We start from the raw sequence: 27078 nt of genomic DNA, 5'->3' as shown, positions 1-27078 counted from the left end.
TTTTTAGATTTTAAATGAGAGTTAATAAAGTTTAAAATTTTTCTTGATTTGTATGAAACACGTTAAAAGTTACTTATAAATAAGATCTAAGATGTGTGCTTTTAGCGTTTCATTTAATGGATAGTGTGATTACCCACACTTGTCATTTATTAATTAATGATTAGCTAACTGGATGCAAAAGATCCAGTCAAGTGTTGCGCCCCTTTAAGTTAGAAATTAAGAATATACTGGTACAATTTAAAAATTGGAAAACATAAAGTGTAAATGAAAATAAATTATGTTTGATTTTTTTTTTCAGCATATTGGTAGATTTTTTCAGAGTATATTTTACCGAAATTAAAATTATGTGATGACCTCTCTCAATAAAAGATTTTACTTCTCCGGTCCTAAATGTAAGACCCTTATACACACTAGTATAAGGGTCTTATATTTAAGATCGGAGGAGTAACATTTATTCATCATATTACGAAAGATTAGAACCTGCTGCTAAATTCGGCCTTCATTGGTTTCAAAAGTCATGAACTCATGATTTTTTTAAATGTTCATGACAATTTATATTTACAATTAAAGAGATTGCCTTGGAAAATGGAAGCAGGTAAAAGGAGTGGAAGTCTATACTGAAAACCAATAGGGAGAGACAGAGAGGTAATATCCACACTTACATATCAGTAATCTATAAAGAAAAACAACATACATAGGAAAAAATGGTTAGGAGTGGAACTAACTGGGGGGAAAAAAAAAAAACAGAGAGAGAGAGAGATTGAGGAAGGAAGGAGCGAAGGAGCAGGGGAGGTGAAGTGGGATTGAGGGAGGGAGAAGTGGGAAGTGAATCTGGAAAAGCCGACAACAGCATCCTAACGTCCTGAGGTCCCCACGTTCTGCTATTGGATCTTTGGGCCCCTTCCCATATTCCCTCCGGCCCACACTCCCCTCTTCTCTAATTCAATAATCGTATCTCTATTTTTTAAAAATTTATTATCAAAGAATTAGAATTAGAATTAGAATTAGAATACTCATTAAATAACACTATAATCCGTCTGACGATCGCGTGGTTGGTACCGATAGCAGCAGAAGCTGAAGCCGTGGTTTTTGACCCCCTGCATTCCGTTTTTCCATAGTGCTCCTATTTTTTTTAACCAGTAAAATGTATTGGTTAAATTGAAATTGGAGCGCGTGTTCAACTGAAGAGACATATGAAATTATTGAGTCGGAGAATTAGACAAATACGATAATTAATGAGAATGTGATTCCGCATTTCACGTTGAGTTCAGCGTAGGCCATCTTCCGAGTATGCGCTTGAAAGCTCATCGCAATCGACGGTGATCCCACGGCCGATAATTCAGGGGACAGAGACGACGCGTGGCCTTATCACGTGGGCCCCATCATGTGATGCCTCGTGTGCCCCCCGGGCCCACCACGTGACCTCCCTCTCCGCCCGACACCTCGCCCCTTCTTCTCCCATTAATGCACAGCTACCCCTCTCACATGCTCCTGCCCTTCCCATGTTTTTGTTTCCCCCTCCCTCTCTCCTATTTCTGCTGTTTAAAAAAGATAACAACAATAACTCGTGGCTCTCATAGTCTCATGGCTTGTCATGAAGTTCCACCTCCGTGAAATTGAAAAAAGAGGAGGATGTCATATATGATAATGTATTGGAAAATATACAAAGACAAAGGAATATGTGTTGGAAGCGACGGAATTCGGATCCAACGTAACAGACAATGCTGTTTGTCTGATACATGTATCACTGTTAATTTTTGTGATGTTTTATGATTTACGTGCCTCAGATGGAGGCACTTGAGGGGTTGAGGTTCAGATATTGCCGGCAAAATATGGCAACTGGGGGACTGGGGACAGGTTCCAAAAGCAACCTTCGCCATTCAATATTTCCTCTTCCTCTTTTTGGAGTAGTTTTGAGTAGAATTGAACAACAAGCGTATCAGAAGTCGGGGAAAAACAGCTTGGGTCTCATTCAGTACTAATGATAGTGATTTGAACAACAGAAGGTGTCTCTGGTACTCAAACCTGTGGATCATGATGTTGAATAATTGAATTCAAAAGCAGATTACGTGCACCCAGGAATTTGTTTGAATCTGTGGAATGATAACGAGGGGCTTTGATTTTAAGTGTCGAATAATTGATTCAATAAATATTAAATAATGGGGGAATGCCAAGACTAGAGGTTATCATACTATCGTACGAGAGTTGGCTCAGAGCCTCACGTGATCCATAGAACCAATCGCACCTCGTAAGATGAAGGTTTGCGTTGTTGTGTGGAAACTGGGCTAGAACATGGGCCAGATGGATGCTCACCACGCATCATATCATCCAAACCGAACCCAACTACAGTACCCACTCCTGAAGATGCAATTTTCCTTTTCTGATTTGGGCTTTCGCCCCTAAATGTCTTTCTTTTTTCTTTTAAGCTGTGCTATTCTCTCATTAAACACAATCCTGTTTGAGATAGTACCAGGTACTAAATGTGAGCACTTCTCTCATTCAAAATTCAATCATTTTGTGAGGGATTAGCTCCTTTATTATTTGTATAATTTTATAGTCTTGTTTGGAATGTTTTATAAGCTGCTTTTTTATCGTAATTTACAAAATAGAAGATAAATATGTGCAATGAGTTTTGTCTTAACTTACATGAAACATACTTCTAAATACTTAAATAAGCAGATCCAAACGAGCTAAGTCACAAAAACAAGAGGAGTAGCGCAATTCCTGAGAAAGACCCGTCAAATGTTGATCCAAGTCCTTGGGTCAATAGTGGTCTCTGGAGCGATGTAACTCAGGCCAGAGAAGGAATACGGGCCCATGATGCCATGACAAGTGCCACCATCCCAATGCCTCCATGAAATAACATTATAGAGCTCCTATTTCAACAGATTTAATTGTACAATGTCGCCTCGCCGTAGGCCACTTTGTGTTCAAACTTCAAAGTCAGATTACCCAAACTAGAGGGCTTCTTAAGGTGACGACTCACAATACAATCCCAACAAAAGGGAATTATACCCAATGAGCTAGGTGGTTGTTATCTCTCTAAATCAATCGTCTGCCCATTCATTGCGTACTTATCAAATTCTTCAATTATAGGGATGACATTCCCTGTTTTTATTAGGTCTCTACAAGGAGCAAATAATTTCAATTAATTTTTTTCCCACTAGAGAAAAAGAAAACAGAGCACATAGGTCAAACCGACCAGGTCAGAAGAAAAGCATGGGGAAGAAAATAATTTGAAAAACTTGGAGCAGAGAAGACGGCAAACAACACCGTTCATTCGGACGAAGAAGCAGTGCGTACCCGAACCTGATAAGGCCAAAGTCAAACCGCCAAGGTGCTCATCCAATTATGCTTCCTATATTCGGTTCTTAATAAATGAGGTGTTAGTTAATCAGATGAAGGTGTCGACAACCAGGAGCAATAGCATAGCGCCGCTTCCATGAGGCTGAGTCAAGTCCTGACGACTCGGTTTCATATATATGTATGGCTGTTCCGAGTTTAAGCCAAGAAGAGATAAGCGAGCTGGAGTGAAATGCAGGCTCACTTGCATATGGTATTGACCAAGTCCCAAACACAAAAAGGCACAGAACACGAACTGTACTTGGTTTTGACTTTTGACAAATGATGATGCGTTTATGTTAGTAACTGCGAGTGCCAACCTAACACCCACAAACCATACTTCACCAACAAGACAACATTTTGAGGGTGTGGGGGACCCTCGTTGTACACGATGGACCATTTCCCATGTGACTCTTCCCAAATTCAGAATATATTTTATGCATATTCCATGTTCTGTAATTAATACGGTTTTTGGATTGTAATAAACCAGTTTAAGAACTTGTCGTGGAAGGTGTTTGAATTTAATAGGATTATCATTATCATTATTATTGTTCTTTGTATTTAAAAGCTCACAACAAATTGAATCATTTCATACATATCGAACAGATTGACTTCATTTCAAAGTTTCTGCAACAAAAAGGTCAGCAGAGGAAAGACTTGGAGGGGTTGAGGGAGGAGATGTGTCGAGAAATGAGTGAGGTAGTGGCGCCGACAGGTTTGAAAAAACAGGGCAGGGGATGGGATGATGGGGCACAGAATGAAATGACGCCGTTTTGAGCAGAGGAACGGTGCGAGATGATACAGAGAAGGGGGACGAGAAAATGGGATGGTTTCCTACTTTCCTGCAAATCGGTGGACATAATGAAGAAGGGTTGATGAAGAAGTCAGAAAGAAAAGAGAGGGTCGGTGAAGTGAGGGGACCCACCAACCAACCCATCTTCATCATTAATTCAAATCAAATTGCTTTACCGTATACTGCCAAAACATACCTTTTTCATTAGTCAATTTCTTCCTCCCTGCAGATAAGCATCCGCTTCGCTTTTACCTCTTTGCCCTTTCTATTTTCAGCACGCCCCTCTTGGTTTGGCTGCCCTTTACTTTTTATATTTATATTTTGAAAGAAAACGATGCAAGACAAAAGGAAAATTACATAAATATGCTTTTCAATCACAGCCTGGTTTCGCCCCTATCTGATGTCCATATGATATGCAAATCCTATGGTGGAACACATTTTTTGATGTTATTTTCTTATCCAATTCACTCACTTTGGTTTCGTGAACGGGTTGTATGCATGCGAAGGTCTCTTTCTATTCATTTCTTTAATTAAGCTAAATTAGCTGAAGTTGGTTTTAAGAGAAATAGGATAATATTATATCTAGTTATAAATCACGTATCCAAGAGATGGGTGGGTGAAAAGATTTGGAAGGGGAAAAAGGCATTTGAAAAAGAAGGCAGCTAGAAAAGAAGTGATGAGTGGGATATGGCGAGAGAAAATTAGGTGAGGATCACATGCATGCAGAAAAATTACGCAGAGATGAGTTTGGCGAAGGAAGGAAGGAGGAGGAGAAGGAGGATCCTTCACGAGCAGTGTCGTTGGAAAAAGTTGGCATTAGGATCCCCACAAAACACAGCTTTTCAAAGCTCACCTTTATGCCTTTAATGCTTCATTATTTTTGATCGCTGCCTGCACGTCCCCACTTCGATGGGATGTCTCCTATTCTCATTTCTCGCCTTTTCATGACTCGTTCTTTAATCTACTTCCTCCACCTGCGCCACACATATCAGACGACGCGTCCCATAGGATAGGTCCGACCCTCTCCCTAAGCATCCACCGATTCTTCATATCTCTTTCTCATGTTAAATTTTATAGCCTCCTGCTTGTAATATTCTCTCATTTCTCGTACTTAGCGTGCATAAAACGTAGTACATGGCTTGGTTTTCTTGCGAGGGTCCATTAAGGCTGGACCTCTCATTGAAAACAGCGATAATAAGACAACAACCTTAACAGGAACAAGGTAATTAAGAGAGGGGGGTGGAACCTATCATTGTCTTTACCCAGATTCCCTTGTGATCGAGGCCTCCCACTTGATGCTCCCATTTAATTGCTTGGATCAATGATTGAGTTTATTTATCATTATCGAGCGAAAAAAACTATTTTTCGGGCTAATTTGACTACCTCCCAGCACTCCTAATCCTCTCAGGGGGAAATAAGTTTGAAAGCGTCACTAACGCATTTAATTTCCATGTTTCTATTTGAGTGTAACATGCGGGACACGTATGTTACTGCTTTGCTGGCATCAAATAGAATGTAAATACGAAAAGCTAGATGGATCGTACGTATTCGTTTCATGTGGATCCATATTGCTCGCTTGTATTGGAATAGAGGCAAATGAAGTTGAAGCAGCCATACGCAATTTGATTCCCATTGTCGTTCGAGGTGATTAAATGTGTTTTGGCCTTAAGCTGCAAGTAATCGTAGCATTTCCATTAGCACGTCAAACCTAACAAGCTTAGCTAGCTACCTGATGACGACCACGAGACGAGACCACTAAATAAGTCTTGGTTTTCGTCTTAGTTCTTACCAATGGCCATGATTCCTTCAAAATTACAAATGGGTATCTAACATTCTAACCGCAAACTGGGAAAGAGGCTACCTTTTGAGCCATTAATATTCATTCACGTTGTTCAGACTTCAGAGTGACAGCCGTGAAAGTGAAATACTTTGCAACGACGGTGACGGTGAGGAAAGTAAAAAAGAAAAGGGGAAAGACAACTTTAGGGGGGAGAAGAGACGCGTGGCAAGGGGAGGGATGGAAGAAGAAAAGGACTGGCTATAATGGATAAGCAGAGCAGGGTGAGGCTTCTGGGTTCTGACTTCCCTTTCTCTCTCTCTCCGCAATAAATCACAAAAGTAGCCTTTTTTCTGATATCAAGAGATCACTGGTACGGACACATTGGGACCACACGGACTTCAATCTCCACCCAACTCTCTCTCTCAATAATTCACTCCTCATTTTTGCCCTCCCCCGTACTCACTTTCTCCCATTTTGACTTTTTGCTTCCCAGCCTCTCCTCCGATTACCATACTGCCCTTTACTTTTTTTCGCTCTCCTTTAAATTGGGAAAGCACCAGCACCAAGTATTGTTTATTATCATCACCGCCATCATCATGCCCCGATGATTTGATCCCAACATCATCCTTTGTCAACAGTGCCAACAAGTTTTCCTTAAATTATTGGGAGCAATTTATACAAACACTGATAATAGAACTCCTATAGTGGTTTATATTCTTAACAATTTAACAACCAATTTTATAATAGTTCTTTATATTATTACTCCCTTCGTTTCTTATTATAAGAGACGAATAACAGAATTACGTTGATCAAAAAAACAGTTTCAATTAGTTAAGAATAATCAATGTGTAAAAAATATAATTTTTTTCCAAAAATGCCTTCATTAATAAGGAGAGAGTATGAGAGAGAACAATTAAATCATTGAAAGAAAGAGAAGTGGGAGGGAGAGAAAGTGTGAGTTGGAGACAATAAATATGGGTAAAATAGAAAATCAACACAAAAAAAGTAGAGACAACTTTTAAGCAATGTTTTAAAAGCCGGACCGGAAGTCGAACCGGAAAGATCAACGGGTCATGATTCAATCGGTCGGATCGGTCGGACCGTTCGGTCAGACCGGTGACACAATAATTAATTTAAAAAAATATTATATACATATAATTAGTATATATGAAAAATATCAAATTATTAAATAATTTAGAAATGCATTTAAATAATCTAAAATTATAATAAAATCATTGAAAATGGACTAAAACCTTATATATTTAATTTTATGTATGTTTAAAATATTTAATGATATTACAAATTATCAATTCATTCAAATCAAAATATTTTTTTAAAAGATAGATCAAATATCGAAACAAAAGACTAGCGACTCACAATTTTAACACCACAATATATGAAATTTTCAATGAAATAATACTATATGGTTATAACTAGTCTAAAAATATATTAGGATATTTAAGGGGATCAATTTTTTATTTTTCTTCTATTTTTTTAAAATTTTTTAGTATTTTTCAGTCAGGCTAAAAAACCGTCCGGTTTTCTGAAAACCGTTCCGGTTCCCGGTCCAACTCCGGTTTCCGGCTTAATAACGGCTCAACTCCGGTCCAATCCGGCTCAACTATGTGAACGGTTTTTTGGTCCAAACCGAGCCGTTAACGAGTCCGGGTGACGGTTCAACCGGTCCGACCATCCGGTCCGGTCCGGTTCTTTAATCATTGCTTTTAAGTGTCTCTTATATATAGAAACATGCCATAAGCATCAAATGTCTCTTATAATAAGGAACGGAGGAAGTATCTCTCAAGCTAACATATTTTGCTATTTCGTGATATTGGTATTGCCTTGGCACCATAATATATAAGTGTTTTTTTGGACTGAATGCATAAGTTAATTCTCATCATACATTATGGTGAGAGGTGCATATCTAAATTAGTCTGTTTATATTAAGCATTGGTCATCAATGTAGTCATGTGGTCTTTAATTTTTAGTCTCAATTGAAAAGGCCGTACTAGATTATATACTATCCGTTATCAGCAGCCATAAAGAGGAAATTCAGCATAACCAGCCATTTCATTGACACTGGATTAAAAATTCAAAAAGTATCAAATATGTACGCTAAAATAAAAAAAGTGTACCAAGAAATCAATTTTTTTTAGGGGGGAAAAAAGATAGCTCTGAACAGTGAACAGGGCATTTTAGTCATATTGAAGGTGATTTAGGAGGCGTAGTTGTGAACGGGGATTCGCGTTCGCTGAAGTTAAATATCCCCAGCAAGCTCTTATAAATACACCACATGGGAAGCGTAGTGCACCGCAACTCCGATTCTTGCCTTCAAGCCCCACAAAAATTTCCAATCTTCTTCCTTCTCCTCCTTCCTCTGCTTTCTTATGCTCTCTGTATTTCCCTCACAATCCCTCTTTGATCCTCACTTTTTTTCGGGATCACTTCCTTCTCAAGTTTTCATAACCATCATTTAGCCTCCTCTGCCTTAACTTGGGAAAACACCCAATTCCTGTTTTCCTCACCTCTCTCACATTTGAAGCGTTGTTACCCTGTTTTTCTTTCTTCTTTGGAAGAGGAACCAGCTTTTTAGTGTTCTTCTTCCCGACCACTTTTCTTTTCGTAGAATCTCACTAGGAAGTTTTGCCGGAATCATGGACGGATTTCAGGAGAGAGGTGCTCAGCTTGAACCGCATAACATTGCTGATATAGGGTCGTCTCTCTCAAATCTGATATTATCAGGTGGGACGAACCCCCTGGATTCTATTTTCTCTCACTGTCCCCAAACAAACGCCACAAGCAACCCCATGTTCGAGGCCTTAAGCTCGTGCGGTTTTGATCCTCTGGGCTCGTCGGTGTACCTTCGTCAAAGAGACATTCTGCAGAAATTCTACGAGGACAACCGAGTGAGCAGTTCATTTGGTGGTCTATCGTCGACAAATCAACGTCTAAACTATGCAGGAGCAACATCGTACTCATCATACATGAACCCCTGCAAAAAAAAGCTATACAGGGGAGTGAGACAGAGACACTGGGGAAAATGGGTTGCAGAAATCAGACTTCCCCAGAACAGAATGAGAGTGTGGTTAGGCACTTACGAAACTGCCGAAGCCGCTGCTTATGCGTACGATCGTGCCGCTTATAAGCTCCGAGGCGAATATGCTCGTTTGAATTTCCCGAATCTAAAGGACCCCAGTAAGTTGGGATTCGGAGATAGCTCCAGATTGAATGCTTTGAAGACCTCTGTGGATGCTAAGATTCAGGCTATCTGCCAGAAGGTGAAGAGGGAGAAAGCCAAGAAGAAGAGCGCCAAGAAGCCCAATCCCAGCCCCGAACAGAGCGAGAAATCACACAAGATAGACTCGTCCTCTTGTTCATCATCCTCGCTACCCTTATCCCCATTAGTTTTCGACGATACCTGGACAAACGAGTTTATTTCACCGACGATTTCAGAAGACGGAATATGGAAGGGCGAGAACTCGCCGTCCACTGTTTCAACCGATTTCCAGCCAATGGTAACAGGGGAATCGGAATTCGAAGGCTGTTCCCTGGCAAGGATGCCTTCCTTCGACCCCGAGTTAATCTGGGAAGTTCTTGCGAATTAAAAAAGGCATCTTCCCAAATCAGGATCCTAGTTCTAGATTAGTGAGGGCCGTTTACTTTAGTGTAAACGAACACTGATCTTTATTATTGAGGTTTTTTTTTTTTTTTTGGGGCTTTAGGTCATGTTTTTATGTTTAATGGTCATGGTGAGAGGTCCTTTTAGACTGTGCAGTACTAGTCAGGATTGTTGTGGCCTTTGTTTTTGTCTGGAGGCACTAGGAATCTTCCTAATTCCTGTTTCCCTTGTTCTTATTTTCAGTTTTTAGCCCTCTCTCTCACCTGTATTTAGACTTTATGTAGATTTGCAACTTTGTATCAATCTATGGCCTGACCCAAAGTTTTTTCTTCACCCGTGAATACTGATAAATTAAATGTGCACGGAAGAGTGAAAGGTTAAAGGTCGCTAAGATTTTCCCAGCTATGCATATATGATGACGGACAGGCATGCGTCATGCTTGTTTAATGACATCCATTATTAATCTTCTCTATATAGTCAAGGGAAGATCCAAAGAGGAGATTTTGAAGGTGAAGCTCTGTTCATGAGAAAGTAAACATATCTGAATAATATCCAAATTACTCGCTTGTGTCAGAGGAGCAATCAATTATTGCATATGGGTTGCTTCCCTACGACAAGCAGCATAGTTCTAACTGAGAAACGCGGTTAAAGTTAATCGATTAAAAATAAGCTGTGTTTCATAGTATCTTTTTGGTTTTGGTTGCCCGTAGTTATCATGTTCGTAGTTCTAATGTATCCCCCTCTGCTTCTAGTTTTGCTTGAGGAAGAACTGAGGAGTTTTGGGAGCAACAAAATTCATCTCCGTACTGATTAAACATGAAACCTAAATGTTGAAAAGCCTAAATTTTTTAAGTACAAGAACATTTCAGGGAAACGAGGATTACGCACTTTTAACCAGAGTTCTTTGATTGCAATTCTACTGTCTGGTGGGTGTCGGCCTGTCGGGCTGGAATTAGATCAGCAGCGCCAACATTATTGTTGGAGAAACATATGAATAACTGGCAAGTCGTTCTTCAAGGCATTCTTAGATTAACAACCTAAATTTGATCACATTGCTTCACATTGGTTTCATTATCAATCCTCATGATTTGAAGCTTTCCTAAATATGGCTATTATTAAGAGACCTTACAGCTGATTCATACGTTGCCAACTTTCAAGAATTGACACAAGCTACTTCCTGGTGACGTCCTGTTTCATCCTGCAAACAAGTTGCGCAGTTAAATCAGATTGATCCTCTCAGTTGTTATATTCACAAATTCAAATTTCAAAGTGAGAAAGACAAGGGAGAGTGGCTCTGTATCAAGTCTACATATTTCGGAATTATACACCTTCCCCTTCCCCACTATCTATCTCTTTCGTGGTTATGGCATTAAAATTTACACTTAGTTGCGTGAATTTGTGAGTGTACGGAGGGCATTGGAGCAGGATATGAGTAAATGATAATGGGCCCCCGAGTTGCAATTGGAATCGGAAGCTAGGGAGAATAAGGATTGGTTCTGCCTACTGCAGGACGATCAACTTATCTGATAAATGCAGAAAATAAATAAACAAATAAGATATTGAAATTTATACTTTGACCCTGTGTTTACTTACTCATCTTTAACATACACGTGTATGCGGGACATCTGGACTTCCTAGATGTAACAAACTCTTTGGAGTAGAAACAAGCTTACCCCATCAGAATGTAAACAGCAGCCTCTTCAGAGCAGTTGCAGACCAAGAGCTTCTGAGGAGAAGCAACTTGTACAATGCTGCCCAAATAGAGGAAGAAGTGAGGGTACCCATTCCAAATAATGCAACAAGACAAGAAGTGGATGGCTCTATCATTGAAGGAGGAAAGAGCGGATGCGGAGAAGTGCTTAGAGATAAAAACTAGAGGTGGATAAGTGGTTTTAATTGCAAGATTACCGCGGTGCCTTCGGCTATGGCAGAATTTATAGCAATTATTTATGGTCTTAACCTGTGCTGGTATAGAAACTATAGGAATGTCTTTGTCTACTCTGATTATATTGATATTATTAATTATTTGCATAGGGACTGTGATCCTACACGCTCTTTTAGAGATCTTGTTGATGAAGCCATATTACTTTTGTATAAGGATTAGGAGGTGACGATCTATTACACTCATAGATAAAATAATTTTATGGCTGATCACCTTGCCAAGTTATCAAATACTCCCTCTGTTCCTTATTATAAGAGACATTTGATGCTTATGGCATGTTCCCATATATAAGAGACACTTAAAAGTTGTTTCTATTTCTTTGTATTGATTTCCTATTTTATCCCTATTTATTTTTTCTCCAACTCGTACTCTCTCTCCCTCCCACTTATCTTTCTTTTAATAATTTAATTGTTCTCTCTCATACTCTCTCTCCTTATTAATGGGGGCATTGTTGGAAAAAACATTATACTTTTTAAACATTAATTGTCCTCAACTAATTTTAACTGTTTTTTTTATCAACGTAATTTAGTTATTTGTCTCTTATAATAAAGAACGAAGGGAGTAGGATGGAAAGAAATTATTATATCTTTGATCGCATTTTATCTTTCTTAATGAGAGATGGATGATGATGAAAGAAACTCCCATTTTTTGTTTGTAACCTTGACTTTGCTTCTTTTGTGATTAATGGGTATACAGTTGCTGTCCCAAAAAAAAAACAACACGCATATGCTCTAAACAAGCTGTTCCTACTCCGGTCAAAAAAAAAAAACAAGCTGTTCCTACAAAAAAAAAAAGAAATGTACCAATGAAGCACGACACTGTTTTATTCATGAGTTAGACGTGAACAGTGAACATGATCATTTTTTTTTCCCTGGTTTGGTTTACTTTTCAAAACAATAACTGGAAGTATAAGGCACGAATCAATTACCTATGAAGCACGCACACCAACTAACATGTCCTGCGCTGATCGCTCCTTGCTGCAATAACACTCACCTCTTAAGAAGTTTAATTTGAAGCTTCCTTTTTCAAATTTGAAAAGCTATCATAGGCAATAAGTCAAATTACTCTTCACCATTATCATCAAATCCCTTTTTTTTTTTAATTGTTATTGTTATTATTTGTGCAGTGTCTTGTGTTCCATAACTCCCGAGAGCAGCATGCTGGGGCGGCGGGCATGTGAATGGGCCCGGCGGTTTGTGGGAAGAATCACAGTGGCTCCTGCACGTAGGAGGCTCAAAATGCAACTTGATGGCTCTGGAATCCCATTCACCGTGCACATCCACCGCGCTCTTATCTGCACGTCTGTAGTACACACGTGTGGCTCTTCATGGTCCGCCATCAAGGGCTCCCATGGTTAAATCAAACCCAAATAAAGAAAATTCATTTCATCAACCTGTTATCTTAATAGGACCAAGTACTCTGCATTAAACTTTGTTAAAATATTATACTACTACCTCCGATCCTAATTATAAGACCCAGTTGACTAATTTGAGGAGATTAAGGAAGTAAGTTAAGTTAGTTATTTGTAACAAATAAGTGTTATCATTTCTAAAATATCCTTACTAATTAAGTAGTGTTGGTTAGAATTATCATTATTAGAAGGACTATCTTGGAAAAAAATGCATAAATATAAGAGACAAAATGGATTGGGGTCTTATAATTAGGACCAAACTAAAAGTTAAACGGGGTCTTATATTAAGGACCGAAGGTAGTACTCCTCCGGTCCTTATTATAAGACCCAATTTGACTTTTATTGGTCCTAATTATAAGACCCAATCCATTTTGTCTCTTATATTTATGCATTTTTTCCAAGATAATCCTTCTAATAATGATAGTTTTAGCCAATATACTTAATTAGCAAGGATATTTTAGGAATGACAACACTTATTTATTATAAATAACCAACTTAACTTACTTCCTTAATTTCCTCAAATAAGTCAATTGGGTCTTATAATTAGGACCGGAGGAGTATTATTTAGATTAGATGATGTGGCATGGCTCATGGGCCTCAAATGTGGGCCTCATGACAGAAGTTGCAAGGCGATGGACTCTTTTTTTTTTTGAGTGGAAAAGAGGATGTATTCCTAAAATATGTACAAGAAGTCAAGATTAAACATGCAAACAATTAGTTAGAGCTAATAACAGCATTTAAGAGCCTCCTTGCGTTAGAGGTGTGAATAACAAAAGATTGGACAAAAATAATTATGTTTTTTGGGAAAAGAGAATCATCAGCAAATCTGTGCTTGTTTCGGTTGTTCCAAAGTTTCCAACATAACATACCAAAATTGAGCCTCCAATGAGTGCCCATGCATTGAGGATTGAGATTCCAAAGTAGCCAGTCTTCAAAAGGTTTGGAGAAGAATTCGTGGGTTTTGTCGTGGGGTAGTATTTGCAGCCAGCATGCTCTTGTTGTGGGACAAAAACCGGAGAATGTGCTCAAGGTCCTCAACTATAAGTTCCTTCCATGGTTATGCCTCTTCTCAATCGCTCTGCATTAGAAAAGAATTTGTTCTTCTTGGCTAGCCAAAAGAAAGTGCGAATCCTTTGAACACCAGGCCACTTCCACATTCAATTCCAGCATTTGCTAAGACTTTCACAATCAAGCTGTTGATTGGCTTGATACGCAGAATTAACTGTGAAAGCTCTATTGGTAGTAAGATTCCAATAGCACAAGTCATTTGAATGAAGTTTTTGAGGGGGGCTAGTTCCAGCAATTTGTAAATTCAGGCTTGTTGGAAGCAGGTGCTTGAATTTAATCCCGCTCCATTCTCTCTAGCTAGTAACGCAGTCGCCAATTATCTTGTTAAGTTCAGAGTCTGACACATCTGAGAAAGTGAGGCATTTGAGAGGACCCATTTCTCCTACCTAGTGATCAACCCAGAATCTAGTTGTCTTACCATCTCCAATATGCCAAGTGATATCTAGTTCAGTATCGGGCCAAACAGCAACTATATTCTAGGCGGTGGACTCTTTGATTCCTTCTTTAGGCCTACTTTAGGTCCTTTTGCTTTTGTTCTGGGCCTGTCATTATTTTGTAGCTTCACATCAAGATAATGACCGTTAGCTCCCAGAAACATGATCCGTCAATTGTGGGAACAAAGGGCTTGTTTTTTCCGTCCACAAAAAGGAAAAGATGATTGCCGTTTTCTTTTGTCGTGGGAAATAAAAAGATACAAATGAACGAAATAAGACAATCCAATTAAAGAGGCCCAGAGAGGCCCATTCTTCCCTATTGACAAACCACCTGACGCCAAACGGTCTCCATTACCATAGATAGTGTGTTTCAGCATACTTGGGGGTCATAGAGAGAGGCTGGGGGCATTAACATGTAGACAAATTCCCGAAGTTGCACTTTTAAACGGGCTTAATAAAATTTTTTGTTCCCTTTTGTTTTGTTTGATTTTAATTTTTCAAGTTTTAAACTATATATTTTGATTTTTCAAAAAAAACAAAATATTACAAATTTTTATTAAATTGTAAAGATTAATATTTTAAATAAAAACAAATTTAAAGAGTCAAAATTCATTATAATTTAAAATTTAAGAGACTAAAATCAAAATAAGGATAAACTGTAACATCAAAAATTGAATTCACTTTATCAAAAAGAAAAAAGAAAAATGACCAAATTTTTACATACTCGCCTTCCTGATCACAATCAAAGGCCCCCGAGAACTGGAAAAAACGAAACTGCTAATTGCTAAAGAAAGCCACGCCGAAAAAGATAAGCACAAAACTAATAAATATGGGTTCGAAATTCTTCCGTGCTGATTTTAGTATTAAACTCACTGAACTTCGGTTACTCTGAAACCCAGCTCCGTCTTGGCAGTTCCAATAAATAGCTGCTTCTAGACGAGGCTGTTTTACTCAGAATCCAATGCTCTCCCTCCTGTCTTAGTCGGACTAGTCCCTCCTCCTCTCGCTTTATACTCTGAATTTGATTCTAAAGAAGAAAGATCTGTGCTTTCTCCAAGTTTCAATTAACTATCAATTCTTCCTTCTTACTCTGTCTTGAATTCCCAGATCTTTCCTCGCCTCCTCTATCTCAGCTTTTCTGGGCAATTTCTTTTCATACTCCACTTCCCTTGAAGTCACCCTCACAGGTTTTACATTTCCATCTGCTCCCCATAACCCAACATCTATTCTCATTCACTCATTATATCTCATAGATCTCTTCTTTCTCTCTCATTATCGTTCCTGAAAAACATATTGAAGTTGAAACTCGAGAGGAAGATCTCATTTTTTTTAAAAAGAATGGTTCGATTCTTGCTCCTAATCTTCATTTGCTTCGCCGCCATTGCACACTTGTTCAGCTCTTCCGCGTTGGCTGACGTGATAACCTGCTCGAATATAGTGCCAAGGAGGTATCGACATGATAAGATTTCCATAACGGACTTCGGCGGTGTGGGTGACGGACGAACACTGAATACGAAGGCATTTCGAGCGGCCATTTATCGGATACAGCATCTCAAGAGGCGAGGAGGCACGCTTCTTTTCATTCCCCCTGGAGTGTACTTAACAGGAAGCTTCAATCTCACAAGCCACATGACTCTTTATCTGGCCAGTGGTGCTGTTATCAAAGCGACACAAGTAAGCACAGATCAGCATTACGCTGATCTTTTACCTCTTGAGTCAGTTTGAAACTGTAGATTAATCGAGCAGCTGCTAAATGGAAGTCGGCGATTTCCGGCTGACGGTGCTTTGTGCCAATTTCTTTGTTTATCTTTATGTCTTAAATGTGGTTGGTTTAGATTAGTAGATGATTTAAATGCATCTCTGGAAAGAAGGGGTCTGCTTGAGTTATGGTGGGTCCCTGGGTAAAAGGAGGGGAATGCATCTGGTGGGTCTCGACCTGCGTGGCGCCATGTGCTTTACATCAATCGCTGTAGCAATAATTTGTAGGACAGCTGGATATCTGGGCAGTGGTGTCATATTGTCATCTACTGTGATATTCATTCAGTCGGTAGTGGGGTGTTGCATTTTACGCTAGTTTGTAAGAGATGGGGGTTGGATGTGATTCATCTGTTAGGTAAAAGCATTAAAAAGAAAGATGCTCCAATGAGATATTGCGTTTTAAAACTAAGGATTATGGTTATCAATTCCCTTAAACGGTACTTAATCAATCAATGGTCTGATAATGCTCCGTATCCTCAGGCTCAGGGCAGTCAACTCCTAAATGCGTTAGATTAGAAAGCTCCACGTATGGTGGACTTATTTTAGTTAATTCTGTTATTGCTGGCGCTTTGTGTTGACTCATCGTTGACTTTATGGAGCTGAAACTGCATCAAAATAGACGATGTTCCCTTTTCCCCTTTTTCTAGAGGCCGCACGTACACTGTTCAATTACTGCTTGTTTCGGGCTTTCTGCACGAGAATCTCATGAGAGGCATTATGTCTTCTATGCATTATTAGAAGACGTGGAATGAAGAGACTCTAATGGGTTAGGCTTTAAATGTTATCTAATAGCCCGATATTTGCTTGCCACTATAGCTTAAAAGTCTCGCCGATAGAAGGTTATATTCTTTATATTTGCTTGCCACTGTTGCTGTTCTAATATGATCTGCAGATGCAGAGAGTCCAGTGGAAATCAAAACGCTTACTCTTTTTTTTTGTATCTTTCATGTTCCTTTTCTTTTCCCTTTTATCTAAAGGGAGAGTAATGCTTAGTTCATTGATAAATCTTCCTCGTTGTCTTATTCATCAGGATACAAAGCATTGGCCATTGATCGCACCGTTGCCATCTTATGGAAGAGGCAGAGAGCGCCCTGGCGGAAGGTATATTAGCTTTATCCAAGGAGACGGGGTGCAAGATGTGGTAATCACTGGTGGGTATCATATCTTTGATTGTCCGTAAATAAATTCTGCAGTACATGCCCGGCTGATTGATTCCTTTTTCCTTACCGAATAGCATAGCCTAATATCATTTAAATTAGAAGCTTTTACTAGAAAGCTTATTTAGCATAGCCTAATATTTCTCTCTTGGTCTCTGTTATATATCATGTTTTCACAGGTGACAACGGGACAATTGATGGGCAAGGAGATATATGGTGGAACATGTGGAGGCAGAGGACTCTCCAATACACCAGACCAAACCTTCTTGAATTTGTGAATTCCAGAGATATCGTCGTTTCGAATGTGATTTTTAGGAATTCTCCTTTTTGGAACATACATCCGGTTTACAGCAGGTACAGATCATAGTGTCATAGCCACAAAAGTTAAATATTTATCCACAGTCCATTCTGTTACTTTCATGCCTTCTTTTACCCCTGTTGTAACATTGTTTTACTATGAATGGAGAGAGTCTCTTTCTGTTTTAAATCGTAATGATCCTCTTCACTTTTCGCTTGTCCGAAGCTTAGACTAAAATGGAACTGAATATGACGGTGTGTGGACCTAAAATCTGATATCGAAACTTCTTCCCTCTTTGCAGCAATGTTGTGATCCGATTTGTCACCATATTGGCCCCCCATGACTCACCTAACACTGACGGAATTGATCCAGGTGAATATCATCTTAAATACTAACCTTCTGTCATTTAAGTCAGTAAGTAAAGCGTATTGAAATTGAAAATGAGGAATAAGGTTAATGAGCCTATCTCGTTCTGGATAAATTGGTCTAAAAGAACCCTCTCTTATCTGCTGTTGCTTTGTGTTATGCTTTGGAAGCATTCATTGGCTGGAGGAGTACTAGCCGTGTGAGACCCAATGGGAGTCTCACCTACCTGTGACGTTTACGTTACTGAGTACCATGGAAGTGCCCTATGAGAGATCACAATACTTTTATTCATCCATTCTTGAAACTGATCTGTGCAGATTCTAGTTCGAATGTGTGCATAGAGGACTCGTACATATCGTGTGGAGATGATGCTGTGGCTGTGAAGAGTGGGTGGGATGAATATGGGATTGCTTATGGTCGACCTAGCTCTGGAATCACCATCCGGCGGGTGACGGCATCATCCCCATTCTCCGGAATTGCAATCGGCAGTGAGGCCTCTGGTGGGGTGGAAAATGTGCTTGCTGAACACATTAATCTCTTCAACACAGGAATCGGTCTCCACATAAAGACCAACAGTGGAAGGGGAGGGACTATAAAGAATATAACCTTCTCTCATGTGTATATAGAGGAGGCAAGGACTGGAATAAAGATTTCTGGTGATGTTGGGGATCACCCTGATGACAAATTCAACCCCAATGCTCTCCCTATTGTCAAGGACGTTACAATTAATAATGTTTGGGGTGTGAAGGTTAGGCAGGCAGGCTTGATACGTGGAATCAAAAATTCCCCCTTCACTCAGATTTGCCTCTCTGATATCTACCTTCATGGTATTACGGGACCTAGATCTCCTCCATGGCAGTGTTCTAATGTTCTGGGAGCATCTCGTCAGGTAAGTCCGTCTCCATGTTCAGAGCTGGCCACCCAGCAGCCTGGATCATGTGCCAATCACTTCTGAGGTTTTCTGGTGATTCATTTGACACCAGACAATTAATATTCGTAATTGCTTATTGAACTATTGTAAGGAAATGCAATAAAGTGAATAAACCACTACCAGTTCTTCATACAACTTCTTGGAATGCGTCTATCTCTATCAGTTTCAGTTGTGCGAGCCAAATGATTAATTAGGCTTTTCAGCAATTCTTGGATGATTATGTTTAGATAAACGAGATGTTTCGTATGATAAGGTGGGGGCCAGGGGGTTCAGGGGTAAAATGAGAATGAAATATTCAAACATCTATTATATGTATATCGATAGTGTACGGAAAAACACATCTGGCTGTCCATCTGCGCAGGCAAAATACACATGCATGCTTCTACATCTCTCGCGGATGCAAACTTATTTACAGGATATAGACTGTAATATAACTAACTAAATATAACTAACTAGCAATACAACAACAGGTAACAACATAAATTATTCGCGTAATTACTATCACTGTGTATCCACTGGCATCAAAGTCAGAAGTGCTGCAAAAACTTGCGGATACTCTTCATCAAGGCCCCATGCTCATGATCTCTTTCGTAAAACTGGTTGTGGTGGTGATCGTGTTCGTGTCATGGTGGTGATCGTGTTCGTTCGTGTTCGTGGTCGTGGTCATGGTGGTGATCGTGATCGTGTTCGTGTTCGTGTCGTGTTCGTGGTCGTTCGTGGTCGTGGTGATGGTGACGAGGCCTCATCATTACCTCCTCACTCGTCTCCATAACAGGTTCGTCGGTGAACCTTGATTCAAAGCGGCCAAACCTCGTCCATCTCGTCGGGATCTTAGGCACTCGATCGTCAGGAAGCACATCGGAGTCCTTTTCCTCGCCGTTGCTCAGGATCATGTCGTTGCCGTACGGGATCTGGTGGTGGGGTATGCGCGGATTCCACGGCTTGAATTTATGGTTGTGGCGGCAACGGTGGCCGTGGTGGAAGGGAAACGGCATCGGACGCCAGGGCATATGGCGGTTGAGGGGGCGGAAAGTGATCGTCGTGATAGGAACGGAGTCAGAAGCTTCGGATGATTCTGTTAGCTTAAAAGTTTCCACTTCCGACTCAGCTTCGGAAATCTTAGAATTAGAAATCTCAGGCTGCGACCGGATCACCGTTGCGGATTCAGATTCGGATCTTTCGCTGGGTAGGGAGATCGCGTTGACCTCATCGGAATTTTTGTGTGATTCAGGGAACGGATCATGCTTGGTTTGATCAACTGCGGGCAGATCAACGGCCGTCGAAAGCGTAGAGAAATAAAGGAGGCAAAAGAAGACAGTGAAGGAAGCGAAGCCTGCGGCCATGGTTATGGTTTGAAGAGGTAATAAAATTTGAGGAGGGCAGAAGAAGATATAAATATGAGGTGGGGAAGAAGAGAGCACGGGGGGCGGGTGGGAATTTGACTTTTGGCAAAGCAACAGAGGAGAGTGTGAAACCGACGTGAACGTGAATGGAGCTAAGTATCAAGGAAGTCTAGCCTGGCCTCTCACGTTTTAGCACAGCAAAGCCCAAAATGGCCTTTGCCTATTCCTGATAGATACGTTTGGGTCATAGTGATAGTCCAATGGAGCCTTCGATGCGTGCACGCAAACAAGTGAATGACAGATGGTCAGATATATTCAATTTAAAAGGCTGACGTGATAATTGAATTTGTGCCACGAATTGATTTGATTTACACGCTAACACAGTCTTTTGTTCTAATTATGAGTCCACATAGATATCCTTCTAATTTCTTCAGTTATAAGCTTTAAATATGGAAGAGATAGAATTTTCCATTTCAATAATATCCTTAGAGAAATTGATGGAGTTGCTGATTTATCAATGAAATTATATCTCTTCTTTGAAATTAACGGCGTCACCGAAAAATTAGGCTAATTCTTTTCTGAACAGAACAACACTGAAAATAGGGAGGGAGGGAGTAATATATAAAGCACCATTTTGATGGCCATAAACTCATATTCCGTTCTATATTGGTGGACAACTGTGTATTTCATATAAAACATTGATGTTTGTTTTTTTGTTTTTGCTGCCTGGGAACAGAAAGCCTGTTTTCTTCTGTTTTTTTACTTGGGTTAGAAGAGCGTGGTTTTTGTTGAGGGGCCTGATGAGGGAGAGGCTGGTGTTAAGGAAAGTAAAGAGAGGCCCATAACAAGGGAATGGGCCGGAGTCATTTGATCCAATGAGCTGTCGGAACTCGTACGGGTTTGCAGAATGCGGAGGGGAAGTTTTGGTGATGGGTGGCGTTGCTGCTCTGAGCCAACAAGTGTGAGGAGTCAGTCTCTTAAAGAAAGCAGCATTCCACCCACCGACCACTGCCATGTGTGTGCCCAGACGCACATCAGATGGATATCGACTGAAATTTCCATTTACTTCCTTCAATCTTAAATACTACTCCTCCGGTCCTTAATATAGGACCCAATTCTTGAATTGATTTTTGTCCTAAATATAAGATTCATTTCTCATATTTATCAATTTTCTCTAAATTACCCTATAGATACTCCCTCAACCATAATCAAGTAGAAGAGGGAGAGGAGGTATTAAGTAAGATGATTATGGTGTTTTAGGAAAAATGTGTCACTTTTCCTATAATTAACTAACTTACCTAACTTCCTTAATCTAATCAAATTAGTTAAATGGGTCTTATATTAAGGATCGGAGGAGTACTAATTATAAAACTTTACTTGTAGTATATAAATAAAGTCTTATAAATAGGATCGAGGTAGTATTACCAAATTTCCTGGTTGTAAAATTTATTATTTAACAATATTAAAAATCAAAGTTATTGAGTGCATAAAACTCGTCCGTGCAACTCTTCTTTAACCTATCTAACACATCTTTAATTACATGTAAACATATTTCGTTTTGCGCATGTCTATTATACATAGTTAAATAGAAGAATTACTATAAAATCCTAAATAAACAACATAATTGCTAAAACTTATCAGTAACAACAGAGCATACTACAATGGATAACAACTGCTCATTTATAATTAAGGGGGTGTTTGGGAAACCCAAAACCATGGTTTCAGAAGCACTTTTCCGCAAAACGAGGTAATCTCCTCCACATATTTATTTCGTAATCCGTAAAAACACTTCTGAAACCATGGTCTGGTTTCTATCCAAACACCCCATAAGACTTGCTAGTAATTATTTTATTTTTTTATGACCTAATTATAATTCTTCTTAGTTAAATAAGTGTTGTCCTTACCCCAAAAAAAGGGTTTTGCTTAGATTTTAAAACAAATTTTAAGTTATTTTGAATAATAGATTTCATAATGAAATATTTTTTCGTAGATTTTACCTGGCGACCGTACCAGTGATAGCGGGGGTTCGCCCCCGCCTGGCCTCGCCTCCCCAGCACTGCAAGTCCTTGGTGGGGCCCCACTCCTAACTACATGACAATTGACACGTGCCTCCTCAGCCCATGCTCTGCCCAAGTGAGCTGTGAGCCCCCACCTCTCACGACATTACCTTACATTGGAGGATTAGTATGGTCTGCACAAGTTTGGTTCCATAGTCAAGCAGTCCCATCAATGACCCCTGCTACATTAAGGACACGATATTTTTTGGGGTAAAAATCGGGTGATATTTTTCAATTGATAGCCAGAGAGCAGAGGTCACAACGTGAGTTTTACCGGACACGATTTATCATTATTAAATTAAACTCTTCCTACGTAACACACGTTGATTTCCTTGTTACATTACCCCACTGCCAATCACGCATAAGAATGACAATAGGCTCTGAGTTTTGACCTGTGACTTTTGAAAGGCTTTTTAATTGGTTTGAGTCTGGCTTGTAATCAGGCCTGGTTAGGTTTATAGCCTGTTAAGAGGCTTTTTTAATAAATTTTAAACACACATAAATCAATTTAAAATTACAATAATTCAACCCAATTTATCTAAAATACAGACAAAAAATATGAAATTATCAAATTAACACAATTTGTAAAATATATTCCCTTAGGTCCAAAAAAAAATCTAATATGAAAAATTATTAGAAAACATAATTTTACTCTAGTATAAAAATATCACTGCATCCCGTCTCTATTATAAAAATTAGTTGATAACTAGATCTAGTTTAAAATATGAAACATCCTTAATCTTTTTTATATTTTAAATTTATCATTTGTTCAAACTAATTTATTAACAAAATGATATTTGATCCTGTCATTACACATGGTTGTTTAAAAAAAAAATATTACATTTATTATTATTATTTATTTATTTAAATTAATTAATCAACTATTATAATAAGAATTAGATTGAGCACACATATATACGGTCTAAAACATAATAGGTCAATTATATATATATTCTGTATAAGATTAATACGAAAAGTATGGACCAAATAAATGAATGATGCTTTTTTTTTAATGCATTTATGTTTTCTTTTCCTGTTCAAATATGTGTCATTATACATACATCAATTATTTTTATTATAGAGAATGGAAATGAAATGAAGCATGCAATAGGTTCTGGATAACATGTTTATGTGGGTAGAGTTTTCTCAATTAACCAATCAGAATAGCAGACTCTCTCCTGTCAGTTTACAATTTTAACCTTAAAAAAAAGATAACAAGTCCAGGCTGCATAACAGGCTTACTATTAGGCCTAAGCCAGCTAGTAATTACTCCCTCCGTTCCTTATTATAAGAGACGAATAACTGAATTACGTTGATAAAAAAAGCAGTTAAAATTAGTTAAGAACAATCAATGTGTAAAAAATATAATTTTTTCCCTAAAATGTCCTCATTAATAAGGAGAGAGAACAATTAAATTATTAAAAAAAAGAGAAGTGGGAGGAAAAGAGAGTGTGAATTGGAGACAAAATAAATATGGGTAAAATAGGAAATTAATACAAAAAAGTAGAGACAACTTTTAAGTGTCTCTTGTATATAGAAACATGTCATAAATATCAAATGTCTCTTATAATAAGGAACGGATGGAGTAATTGGTAAATTACAATTAATCATTGGATTTGAATATTCACGTTATGTTCATAATATTATTAAAACCAGAACATAAAAATTGAAGGGTTATATACGTGAACCCACAAGTCTGAACTCGACTGCAAATTATTAAAGCTCTTGAAGGGCAAGTTCATGAATGTTAACGCTGAAACATCGGATTTCAAAGTGATAATTATTGCACGTGACGGCTGAATTGAGGGAAAATTATGCTTCCATCCAGCGATGATGAGATCTCATTTGACTTTCAAAGGTCAGAGCTGTGTTAACTTTTTTAATTATTTAATTAATTAATTAAATATATAATCGCCGTCCTCATTGTGAACGGTGCTTATATTTGACTTTCGGGTCCCAAGCGTGTCATTGTCTGACTCATCCTCCATTTGACTTTCTCTGGCTAGGAAGGAGCCTCTTTACGCAAAGCAACTTCCAAGTGTGAACACCGTTATTTCCTTTAATTATCATCCTGCCTTTCTCTTTACCGACATTTATAATACTCCTCCGGTCCTTATTATAAGACCCAATTTGACTTTTTATTTGGTCCTAATTATAAGACCCAATCCATTTTCTCTCTTATATTTATGCATTTTTTTTCAAGATAATCCTTCTAATAATGATAGTTTTAGCCAATATACTTAATTAGCAAGGATATTTTAGGAATGACAACACTTATTTATTATAAATAACCAACTTAACTTACTTCCTTAATCTCCTCAAATAAGTCAATTGGGTCTTATAATTAGGACCGGAGGAGTACTACTTTCGGTCCGATTTATAAAAATTAGTTGACTAATTTAAACACATTAAGAAAAAAATTAAATTAGTTATTTATAATAAATATGTATTATCTTTCTTAAGATATCTTTACTAATCAAGTGTGTTAGTTAGAACTATTGTCTTTAGAAGAAATATCTTTAAAAAAAATTCATAAATATGAAAGACAAAAAGTTAAACAAGATCTTATATTAAAGACCGAAAATAATACTCATAAATCATGTAATTTATTCATGTTCATGTCGATCAGTATCAGAGTTCTAAGGAGCCGGCTTTAGCTGATCTGCATATATTTTGTTTCATAATAATGTGTTTGTATGCGCGCGCGCGCACGCACATATATATAGAGAGAAAGAGTAGAAAGAGTGATATCTTAAACTATTATCCAAACATTAGACTGTTTTTCCCCAACAAAATATTAGGCTGTTATATTAGAGGAACACTTTTTTTTTAATACAATTATCTAAATCGAATACAGCGGGGTCAATTTTGACCATTATTAGGTCTATTAAAGGTAATTCTATTACATTATTTTTTTCATTCACAAATTAAATTTGAACCTTTGCTCTGGTGCAAATAAAATCAAGCTTATTCTATTTGACCCAACTAGCATATTGAATTAGAGGACTCCTAGTGACACATGATGCTTGTTGTTTATCATCAAACTCATATAGTCCTACTTATAGGGGAGAAAGCTAAGAGAAATTTTTTATATAAATGTATAATTTTACTTTCATTTATTATTATGTTGATTATGTGTTTCTGGGGTTTAATATATATTAAATAGGGATATAAAATTGAAAAACTGTTAAATTTTAAATGAGAGTTAATAACATTTAAGATTTTTTTATTTTTGTATTGGAAGTAAATAATAAAGAAGACTAGTGGAGTAATATACAATATTACAAAACGTAGGTATCTATTCTTTTTTTTTTTTTTATACTATCACTTTAAAAATGCCATCATAAGCTATCCTCATTTACATTCAAAGGTAAAATAGGTACAACTGCTACACTAGATACATTAATCCGTCACAAAGAGTTAATTATATTTATTGCCATATTAAGAATAAAAACATAAATCCCTGTTGCCGGTAAAAAAAAAAAATCATAAATACCTATGGCTCTGATAGATGTTGTGGGCCAAAAAAAAAAAATCCCTGACTTTAATTGAAGAGGAACTTTTTATAATGGAAATCAAATGTACGTAATTGTTGAGATAAAAAGGTATCAGTGATTACTTTAATCGGCATTAATTAATATAATTTACCTTTTTATACATTACATGAGTAAACTGTCAGACAAAAACTTGAAAAGTAAAACGTGAATTAAAAAAGGAAATGACGAACGAACCATATGTCCAAATTTGAAAAGAGGCCCCATCTTTGACTCACTGCGGTCTCCATTGTCTATAAATACTAAATACTACAAACTACTTAGTGGACATACTCACACCTACTCAATACATTGAAATAAACAAAACCGACCAGCAGGAGTAGATAAGGAGACAGAGTCCAAATGGGAAGCAAAAAAGTGGAGTCATACTTTGTGTTCATGAACTTTGATCCCCAATACGAGCGTCTTCGAGCTGATCGGTCAGTTTTAATTGTCCTTTATCTTACATATACCTTCCCCTTCCACCATTTTCACACTACTCATTTTGTGTTCTGCCTGCGTGTTGTTGTAACTAGAACCAAGAGTGGGGCGCATGAACTTGATGTCTACCTCAGTAAGAAGCACGATGAACTGTTAGCAACCACCCTCGAGCCAGGAAGCTACACCAAGATATCTTCTTTGGTCATTGTTGATGGATTTGCTGTCAAAATCACGGAAGATCAAGTACGTTTTCCTATTCATATTATATGGCTTCTTAGTGAATAAACACAAGAGATCGTGTGTGATCTGATGTGTTTTCTCCTGTGGGTTCGAATTTGTCTTTGGAACAGGCGAAAGTGCTTAGATCTGCAAAAGGAGTGAGGGTTGTGGAGAAAAACCAGGAAGTGGCTTAGTATAGGGGACAAGATCCGCGTTTCAGAAGAAAATTAACTGCGCTGGTTTAACGATTTCTGAAGAACTTGTGGCCAGGCCACCGAGTGAATGTTTGATATGTTTGAATTTTCCTTCAATTATCAGCTGGGAGCTGACAATTAATGTTGTTGAAGTGATCATTAATATTGTGGCACCTCATTACTTCAGCAAATATTTATATATATATCTTCTTCTTTTTAATTTATTTTTCTTTCAATTATCGGAATCTGTCAGGCGTGTCATTCCCAATATGCAAAGCTAAGTTTCATATGACCTTACCTGTTCTTTGTTCCGAAGGAAAAAATTCACATATATCGGTTATATTTCTACATAATATTACTAAGTAACAGAAAACGTGTTCGATATTGAATGC

At 38.2% G+C, this 27078-nt stretch overlaps 3 protein-coding genes across 3 annotated transcripts; all 3 read left to right on the top strand.

Moving 5' to 3' along the window:
• The first annotated feature begins 8163 nt into the window (after nt 1-8163).
• Nucleotides 8164-9867, top strand: LOC114744079 (ethylene-responsive transcription factor ERF061-like). The gene has a single exon (XM_028932262.1). It carries the CDS (start codon nt 8570-8572, stop codon nt 9518-9520), a length of 951 nt encoding a protein of 316 aa, XP_028788095.1. The 5' UTR covers nt 8164-8569; the 3' UTR covers nt 9521-9867.
• A 5257-nt stretch (nt 9868-15124) lies between these two features.
• On the top strand, nt 15125-18996 carry LOC114744077 (probable polygalacturonase). Its single transcript, XM_028932260.1, has 5 exons — nt 15125-16063; nt 17178-17298; nt 17484-17658; nt 17904-17974; nt 18286-18996. The coding sequence occupies exons 1-5, from the start codon at nt 15728-15730 to the stop codon at nt 18921-18923; spliced, it is 1341 nt and encodes a 446-aa protein (XP_028788093.1). The 5' UTR covers nt 15125-15727; the 3' UTR covers nt 18924-18996.
• Nucleotides 18997-26147: 7151 nt separating this feature from the next.
• Nucleotides 26148-26850, top strand: LOC114744078 (subtilisin-like protease SBT2.4). Its single transcript, XM_028932261.1, has 3 exons — nt 26148-26272; nt 26369-26516; nt 26624-26850. Exons 1-3 carry the CDS (start codon nt 26196-26198, stop codon nt 26684-26686), a joined length of 288 nt encoding a protein of 95 aa, XP_028788094.1. The 5' UTR covers nt 26148-26195; the 3' UTR covers nt 26687-26850.
• Nucleotides 26851-27078: the final 228 nt, after the last annotated feature.

This window comes from Neltuma alba, unplaced genomic scaffold, assembly GCF_004799145.2.
Source record: "Neltuma alba isolate B1F8T4 unplaced genomic scaffold, ASM479914v2 tig00004255_pilon, whole genome shotgun sequence".
Lineage (NCBI taxonomy): Eukaryota > Viridiplantae > Streptophyta > Magnoliopsida > Fabales > Fabaceae > Neltuma > Neltuma alba.
This window is presented reverse-complemented; position numbering and strand designations above follow the sequence as displayed.

Bases quoted from the DNA above. Each gene is read 5' to 3' on its own strand.
- LOC114744079 (XM_028932262.1), top strand. From the start codon at position 8,570: ATGGACGGATTTCAGGAGAGAGGTGCTCAGCTTGAACCGCATAACATT.
- LOC114744077 (XM_028932260.1), top strand. From the start codon at position 15,728: ATGGTTCGATTCTTGCTCCTAATCTTCATTTGCTTCGCCGCCATTGCA. The intron at 16,064-17,177 runs GTAAGCACAGAT...CTTATTCATCAG, and splicing joins CTGTTATCAAAGCGACACAA to GATACAAAGCATTGGCCATT. The intron at 17,299-17,483 runs GTGGGTATCATA...ATGTTTTCACAG, and splicing joins GCAAGATGTGGTAATCACTG to GTGACAACGGGACAATTGAT.
- LOC114744078 (XM_028932261.1), top strand. From the start codon at position 26,196: ATGGGAAGCAAAAAAGTGGAGTCATACTTTGTGTTCATGAACTTTGAT. The intron at 26,273-26,368 runs GTCAGTTTTAAT...TGTTGTAACTAG, and splicing joins GAGCGTCTTCGAGCTGATCG to AACCAAGAGTGGGGCGCATG. The intron at 26,517-26,623 runs GTACGTTTTCCT...TCTTTGGAACAG, and splicing joins TCAAAATCACGGAAGATCAA to GCGAAAGTGCTTAGATCTGC.